The 9,189-nt window shown below is 42.0% G+C and overlaps 1 protein-coding gene across 1 annotated transcript; it reads left to right on the top strand.

The window, feature by feature from the left end:
• The first annotated feature begins 5,134 nt into the window (after positions 1-5,134).
• On the top strand, positions 5,135-7,013 carry LOC104459635 (interleukin-8-like). Its single transcript, XM_010086305.1, has 4 exons — positions 5,135-5,198; positions 5,381-5,516; positions 6,328-6,411; positions 6,983-7,013. Exons 1-4 carry the CDS (start codon positions 5,135-5,137, stop codon positions 7,011-7,013), a joined length of 315 nt encoding a protein of 104 aa, XP_010084607.1.
• The last annotated feature ends 2,176 nt before the right edge of the window (positions 7,014-9,189 follow it).

Raw genomic sequence — 9,189 nt, 5'->3', positions numbered from 1 at the left:
TTCCAGCACAGTGTTAGTAACTAGAAAATGCATATGCAGGAGGTGCTGCATTTGCTCTTTTTTCTTGAGGAGCAGGAGTGGGTGGGAAGAGACAGGACCCGGGGTCTGTTTCCACCTCAGTTGACTTTCCTGACTTCTGCCCCGTGTCGGTAACAGGAGCAACTGGGATACTCAGGTGCAACTGCAAAGCAAATCCTTATTTTTACCTATCCATAGGGGAAAACAATCTCTTTGACAGCAAATATTCAAAATCAACACACTACAGAGCAGAACAAACACAAACTGTTTATCTACAAAATGGGTGCCATGCACTCAGCTGGGCAAATACTTAACACATAAATAACCTAGCAGAAATCTACGCCCGGGGTGTGAGTTACCTGCTTGGAGTCAGCTAATGTTTCTGCAGGGTCTGACCAGCAGGACTGCACCAGAAGCAGATTCTTTAAGATGCATTTGTTCCATTTTGGCCTTCAGTTTGGCACTTAGTTGGGAGCGTTTTCCCTCAGCTCCAGTGTCAGAAGTCTTTGTTTAAGGAGCTATAAACTCCATACATACTTACATACAGGAATTTGAGGCCAATGCACCCCCGTCTGTTTTCTAGTAGCTGTTGTGTTTCACATCATCTCACTGCCTCTGAGTTCAGGACCTTCTTCTCTTCATAATTAGATCCAATGCTGACACATGAGTGCAGTGATTTTCATTTATTCCTGATCTACACCAGTAGGCAGATGATGAGAATTGCAATACCCATGTAGCACAGGATTGTTAATTCTGCTTTGCTTTGCAATAGGCTTGAAAATACAGAAGCTTTGGAAAAACTGTCATTACTTTTATCCTCCTCCCTCGAGTAGATAAAAGCTACCTAGAAAACAGAATTCTAGTTTGGGCACAGCTGAGGGGATAGAAACTTGCAAAGGGGAGGCCAGGGAGTAGGGAGAGAGTGTGAGGACAGGAGCAAGCACTACTCCTAAGTATCTGCTCTGGTCCTTTCCTTATTCTCAACTACTGCTTCTGCTCAGTCGCGGCAGTCTTGGCTTTGTCACATTAAATAAAATATTTTTTGAGTAACTCTTTGGTTCATATATTGTAATTGGTTTTCAGTTACTTATGATGATTAATTAAAAAAGGTATTTATTTAATATGAAAGACAACACATGGTGATATTGGCTGAAATGCTGGAAAGTCCCTGAGTAATCCTACTGCTTTTTTTTTTTTCTTTGAGAAATGCAACTAATACAATTAAACCACAGCAGTCACTTTTTCTTTGAAAAAGTTGCTGCATGTTGAGTAGCATGAACATCCTGATCACGCTTCCAGCAGTATCCTGTCCATTTTCTTTTTTCTACCAATACTACTTCTCTTTCTGGGGATGACTTCATTTCCTATGCAGTTACTACATATGTGGGGAAATCCCAGGAACATACAAAGGCAGATATTTTCCATCAAACCTGGTCAGTAAATGGCTTCTGTTCGTATTGTGGCAAAGGGCACGGAAAGGAAGGACTGCAATTTTGGATTCCTTCAAACTGCTGCAAACTGTGAACAAAGGTCTGAGCCAACCCTACATGCTCTGACTGAGGCTCAGGGACGTTGCTGGAGCAATGCTCAAGAGTACCCTTAACAAATTTTACAAGTCCAGCAGTAAGGCTGGAGTACTAAATGTATAGCACCAGGATCCAGAACAGCTAGAAAAATGAACAAAGGGAAATGAAGCCAGCTAACAGAAAATTCAGAAGAAAGAATGGATAGCGATGGTTTTCAGTGTCTTCCATAATCGCGGATTGCTGGAGCACCTGCTTGTGCTGCAGGGAGAGCCACATGCCAGGTCCTCCCAAGACAGAACTCGCAGGCACTGCTGCCTCCAAAACAGAGGTTTCATCAGCAGTGTAGGTGGAAAAAAGTACTCACCAGCATAGGTGTTGCAACCGCACTTCTCTGCAGCAAGAATCACAGGCTGCACGGAAAATACAGGAATAGGGATCATCATCTCCTGCACTGTGAGGAAGTAGCACTGCAGTACAGCATAGCTCTGGCTCTCATCTTTGTGCAACTTTATGACTAATTAATACTCATTTGTTAAGGCACTCGCACAGTGACCTTTGTAACACCTGCCCAGTAGAGGACTGATTCAGAAAATACACTTCACTCCACGGCCAGCACTTCTAGAAGCAACCGGATGCAACTTCCACTCTTGTTGATGGTGGTGGATATCAAGCACATGCAGCTTCAGGAAGAGGGGCAGAGACAACCACACGAATTTCAGCGAGCCTTTCCTGAGAAGAGGCACTCATCAAAACAAGTTAGGCTTTCCGAATTGCCTGTTAACTAAACAAAAGAAAACAAATATTTATTGCAGAGGGCTGGTCCAGAGGTGGCTGAGGCTTGTCAGGAAGACAGGTGCTAAACAGATATCTCATGGTTGCGCTTCTATTTACAGACATTTATCCCATATCTTTCATATAAAAGTTGGCAAATGTAAGATTTTGGCTTTTTTGTTGCTATCTAATTAAGAAATAGTTAGGGGGAAAAGACATCTACTTATGGTATCTATAACTGTAAGGCAGTTCTCCATTTGGCCGGCTCAAGCCAGTCGAGTTGCCCCAGGGAAGGTTCACAGAACAGACTGTCTCACCGCCAAGAGAAAACACAGATGGCACTAAAGACCCAGACTGCCAGACAGGACGCAAAGAAGTTGAGACATTTTCCCTTTGCAGGTCAAAAGTATGCATAGATTTTGCATATGGGGTCACAGAAGTGCAGAAAATAAGAGGAAGAATTTGCCTGAAGGAAATGAAAAAAGCTCCATCAGGGCTACCCTTTCCGGCTGAACCCAATATTCTTTAAAAAAACCCCATCAGGAATTGTCACATTCACCGACTCAGCTGTTCAGCTATTTGTAAATGATCTTTTTACATGTTTGGATCTAAAATTCCAGGCACGAGGTAGGATTTCTGAAGATACTGGCGAGCAATCATTGAGGGAGAAAAAGACAAAGCAGAGCAAGGGGTTCCCGAGCGGAAAAAAATCCCCTGCTGCTCGTGGGAGTACAAGGAAATGCAAAGTTTCAGGCCACTCACAAGTCAGGGATAGCTGGGGAGACGCATACAGAAAATGATCTGAGAAACTCCAATTTTTTCACTCAGGTACCTCAAGCTCTCTCTTGCCCTTTGCTATGCTGCAGCAGAACTGATGCAGAAGCCTGGATTAGTGGAATTAGTGAATTTTATGCCTGCGGTAGCACCTACAAGTTGATTCCACTGATCTAGCACGTACCAGTTTGCCATGTGACTTGGACAGGAACCACACCTCAACATCAAAACCTGGACGCGGGAATGTTTGCATTCCTGTGTGTCATATATTGCTGATAAGCCCATCATTTCTCAGAAATCTTATCAGCAACAAGCGATAACAGCTGGTAGATACTAAGGGACTCTTATGCCAAGAAAATTGACACTTCTCAATAACTAAATTTATGACCCTTTTGACAAAGTGTTTATTCAGCTGGAGGCTACCAGATACTGTTTACGATACTCATATTTAAGTATGAGGAACTATTCTTTTCGGTCAGAAGCTGTATGCAGTAGAAATTCTGCAGCTTTTAATTCACCTGCCTCATGTCTCCAAAACTAGGTCCTTGTAAATAGATTGAAACAGCAGCTCCTCTCTTTCACCCAAATCATGACACTTTACAATAAAACATGTGATCTTCTCATTTATGGTTCATCTTTTTTGACTTCTCTCTGTACCCACAAAAGGAATTTTATCTTTGTTGACTGTGGGTTTTTTGCAGGCCAAGTCTTCCACTCATGACCTCTTGCTTTTCTCTCTCTGATTTTTACATTACAAATCAAAGCACGGGCTCCAGAACTCAGTTCTCATTGCTTCACATCGAGGTTTGTTACGCTGTAATCATTATGTCATGGATGATAGACTTAGGACACATAAGCCTTTTCTTTATATTTGAGTAGTAATATACAAGCACCACAAACATCTTATCTCTCTGGATCAAGAACGCAGAAATAACGCTTCCTTAAAACACACCAGGCAGTGGGGTTTATGCAAAGAAGCCAAAGGGTATCACCTTCACTGCAAATACAGGACAGAAGGAATAATTTTATCTTTGAGTTAATGAAAATCGTTAATGAAATTAAAGACAACATTTTCTTGGGTTTATTTGGAAAAGAGGTCTACACTTCACAGGCAATGCAATTCCTACTTCCATTTTCTCCTTGCATGAAGGCCAGAGGTCATTTCCCTTGATACTCCAGTTTGCATTTCTGTGAACAGTTTGCTGTGCATGGAAATAGTGTGTTAGGGGGAAAGAAGAAGTCCAGAGACAGGCATGAACAACACGACCCATGCTGCTGTCAGGAAACAGGACAACCTTTTGTAAAAAGAGATCAACCTGGAGATGTGATAAAGGTCTACAGAATGGTGAAGGAGACGGAATTTCAGTGATGCTAGGTTTTAATGTATTAAAAGTACTGTAAATATTTCTGCAGAAGTTATCTCAGCATATAAAGAAAGATTTTTTAAAAATGTAATTGCACATAAGGACAAAGGGAGCTCATTAAAATTCAGTTCTAGTCCCTATCATTTCTACAAAGTTCCTACTTCTATCATGTCTTAAAAAGAAAAAAAAAAATCAAAGCCCAAAGACACATAGATGGAAAATCACAGATCATATGCCTTCCACCAGTGGAAAGTCAGAGTAACATCATAATAACAGCAAAAGTCAAGTCCAAAGGGACAGAAGAAAATAATCACAAGAAATAGAGTATTACAAAAACCCCGTAGATTCCACAAAGCCAAGCCCAAGCAATTCTGTACATAGTCTGTGTTTTTATATGTCTCTAATTAATGAAGTGTTTTCTGTTAATGAAAAGAGATTTCATGGTCATCCAGGGAAAGGGGCTTCCCCACTCACCTGTGACTCATTTCATAGGAGCATCTTTCAGGCTCAGGAGTTTCCAGGGCTATGACCCACCCATGACACTCGGGTGCCCAGGGGAAGCCACGGCAGTATATAAACACGGCAGGTCCCCGAGCACAGGCACCGGGACCCTTGGGGCTGCAGGAGCTCACCTCACACCAGAACCAGACCCAGGCGACACAAGGAAGAAACACTTGCATCATGACTGGCAAGGCTGTGGCTGTTGTCCTGACTCTTCTCCTGATCTCAGTGGTGGGAACGAAAGGTAAAGAAATCCTTCCTAAAGCTCTTCTACCTACTTGCTAGTGTAAATGCTGACGGGGGAGATAGCATGCTGTCTTGCAAGTGCAGCAAATAATTCTTCTAATACTGTAAGCAAAAAGAACGTGTTGTGCTTCCTGTGGAAACAGTGAAGCAGTTCACCTTCATTTGTTTCTTGTTTTCCAGGCAAGGCCCTGCCACGCTCAGCGATTGAACTCCGATGCCAGTGTGTAGGCACCCATTCCAAGTTCATCCATCCCAAGTTCATTCATAACGTGAACCTCATCCCCAGCGGACCTCACTGCAAGAACGTTGAAGTCATGTAAGTGCTTTTGCAAAATCCTCCCAGTTACTTAACAAGGAGGAAACAGATTTTACATGAAGGATGATCTAAGTGCTGTGTGTAAGCTGTAATGAGCCAGCAGGCATGGCTACTCAGAATGCAGAACAGCAGCACTCGTTGCTCTTACAAACGATACGCTACATGTTGTAAATTGTGTGTTATTTTTGCCTGTCTCTACTTCTTAAACAACCCATGCAATATTTCAACCTAAACCCACAGTCGTCAGACAGCAAATAACTTTCTAAAGCTCTGAATTCCACCAGCATATGAGAAGAGAATTAAACCCATGAAGCCACGCTGAGCAAGTGATCAGATTATGAATTTTAGCACTTAGGTCAAAAATATGATCACACTTCTACTCGAGCCAATGAAAAAACTACCATTAGCATACAAATCATATAACCTGGTCACTGTTCTAGAACCCTTACTGTGACAAAATTCCTATGGACGGGCCAGTACGTTTTCTGAATCACGATGGAAAGTTTTTACCCTTCAGTTAAACACCATCACAAATATAAAGCAAGCTGTGGGGGAAAAAAAAAAAAAAAAGGAAGCAATTTTGAAAAGAGTGGGAGTCGTGCAAATGATTTAATGCATTCAAACAAATAAATACGAGAAGATATGAAGCTGTTTTAAAAACCCTTTATGTCATGCTACAGCCACAAATGATACAGCTTAAAGGAAAGGAGAATGTGTCAGTGTACACTCAGAATGATGTTATCAGAGAAAAGGGAAATTGCCTTGGAATTCACTAAGCAGACCTTTTCCCTTCCTTCTTTCTCTGTTGCAGAGCTACCCTGACAGACGGCAGAGAAGTGTGCCTGGACCCCACTGCTCCCTGGGTGAAGCTGATCATCAAGGCGATTCTGGACAAGTGAGTCATTTCTTTGAAACGAGCATGACTTATTGAAAAATGGTTTTTTAAATGAGCTAGCAAACATGCACAGCATAAAACATTCAAAAACTGTCTCCTCAGGCAGTTGCTACCGTCTGTGTTCACTGACTGGGACAAACACTGGGATTGCTTTGAGTGTTAAGGACAGCATTAGGCTTAATCCGTACTGTGGCACACACCCCATGTGGACGTGCACAAGCATATTGAAAACCTGTAGCTCAAGCACTCAGGAAATCCAGACCTTTTTTTTGGCTTACAATGGTAGAAAGCAACAATCAGTTTTTCAAAACTAATGGCATTTAGATGAGTGGGAGAAAAATCAGGCCCAAGAATTGTTAAGCGAAGCATCAAACTACAGAAGCACAGAGTCACTGAGTACTTGTGAAAAGGTCACTATGTAAAAGCATCCCTTAGGTTCAGTAGCAGCTTTTAAGGAGCTGGGACAAAGCAGCACAAAGCCGTCGTGGCTGATTTCACGTGATTCCAGTGAGTGATACCCGTTTCATGCACAAGTTCTAATTGTCTCCTTTTCCATTTTCTTTCTTTCTAGGGCAAACGCCAAATCTGAGACAGTGTCCTAAGAAGAAGAAGAAAAATGTCCCAACTGCTCCAGGAAGGCAAAAATGGGAGAGACAGCCGTTCAGCTTCTGGCAGCTCACCTCCTCCTGCCTCCTATAGTCATGCTTTTAACAGCACCTAGAGAGTATGAATTCCCTGTTCTTGTAGTTAGTTGCAAACAGTACTTTAACTCTTTTAAAGGGGTCTTGTTATGTGGGAGAGAAACCACTGACACGAGAAAAAGCAGGCAGAAAAAAAGGCTTGTGGAATGAGATGGAGGTGATTCGGGAGACATTTTTGCAGAACACAGCCAGATCAGTGCAGCACACTCTCAGCAGAGTTTCACTAAATGACACCTTGCCTTTTTGCCAACAGTTCAGGAAAAGACCAGCGACTCCTTCGCTCCAGGAAAGCATGGATAGGTAGCACTAGCTGTCCCTAGGTCACTGCCAGTCACAGTGCGCTACTGACCAGAGGAGGGGGCTTGCAAAATTAAGAAGACAAAATTGTGAGGCATCAGTTTTTGTGCCATCCTTTTCAAGATATTATAAATTAGTGTTGTGAAGGTTAAACATGTATTTTAATGCCATCTTTTGGTTAGGAAAAAAGCACTTTATTTATATATTTATTTATTTACTTTTGCATATTTATTTACTTTTGCGTAAGAATGTAGTTGGTCTTCAATATTTATCTATTTATTTATTTATTTATTCATGGGAAAGATTTATGTTTATTTACCTAATAAATGCTTGTTGATATGTTTTCACTTTAATATTGTGTGTTATTGATTTCCTTATTTAAATACAGAACTGAGAAAGAGGATGCATTTTCTTTCATTTTGTATCAGTTAGTGGGTTCTCAGAAGGGCAAGTGGCGGCTGAGTTGTGGGCAGCAGATAATTACCACAGCAAATTCTTGCCTCTCTTGTGTGCAGACGGTTTCCAGTAGGAGGAAGTATATAAATGATGGACTTTCTTTCTCTTTCCATGCCAGACTCAGTGTTTTCAGAGGTCTGGGTGATAAAATTCACAGATAGAAATTCATAGAGAAATAAAGGTTACTCACAGAAATTCTGAGGCCACAGCAGTGGTGGTGCTCAGACAGCATGTCAGCTGAGAATCTGGCACTGAACAAGGTTTTTGATTAACTTAAATAAGCAGGGAAACCTGATAAAGATTAAGAAAGTCACTGAGCATCCTCCCTAATTCCACTGAAGATAAATGTTTTGATATTTGTTTTACTTCAGCCCTTTCCTATAAGGAGCCACTCCATATTCTGCAGGAACAGCTCATGTTTGCTCATAGTGCAAGATAAAAAGGGAGTTTCTGGTACTGTTTGAGCAAGCTCTTGAGCAAGATGACAACGATTCCAACCATACTTTGCTCCCTGTGCCCCCATCTCTGCCTCTGTCCCACAGCACTGCATTAGTGCTCACCCCAGAATGGAAAGGAGACAGTTTCTCCAGGGGACAGGTTTTGTTCAGACTTGTCTTACAACACTAAGCCTTCCTGTTTTCCAAGTGATTTTTACAAGCTGGCTTCTTTCAGAAATCTAATCATGTCAGAAATACCAGCTGAGAATGGGGAAAGGTCGGGAAGAACCACTTCACATGCACACCCATAGAAGTACGTGTGTGTCCTAAAGGAGAGGCAGTACTTACGGTAAGTGTGTAACCTTTGTCACCAGCAAAAACCCAGTCAAGTTACTGGGAGCTGAATCACAGCCAAGGAAGAGCTAATACTGTCTCTCCAAAGCTCAACTTGGACACCAGGGTGTTACTAACTCTCTTGGCTAAACATTTTTACACTGAGACACTTAACAATCCAGTCAGCTCTCACCAGTTAACAATCCTAGCTAACATACCCGAAGCGTTGTCCTGCTCCGCAGTGAGCAAAGGCCAGACACTATCTGTGTCCAGGATAAACTGCCATCTCCCCTACATACAATACCAAGGCTCTCATTTGGCAGGCTCCTTCTATTCAAAACACAACTGCTTTCTTCATTTTAGTACAGTAATGAAATTCAAATGGACAACGTGTTTTATCAAATCACAATCTGGTCCGATTTCCTTCCTTGAGACCACTTTTTTTTCACCTCACAAAAATAAGAATATCCAGTATCCCAATGAGTAAACAGTACACACTCTAGAAACGGATTCCTGAAGAATGAACCCTGAGCTGGTTCACCCCACTGATTACT

The sequence above is a fragment of the Pterocles gutturalis genome, unplaced genomic scaffold, assembly GCF_000699245.1.
Source record: "Pterocles gutturalis isolate BGI_N339 unplaced genomic scaffold, ASM69924v1 scaffold53286, whole genome shotgun sequence".
Classification (NCBI taxonomy): domain Eukaryota; kingdom Metazoa; phylum Chordata; class Aves; order Pterocliformes; family Pteroclidae; genus Pterocles; species Pterocles gutturalis.
Note: the sequence above shows the minus strand (reverse complement) of the source record. Positions and strands in the feature narration are given on the sequence as shown.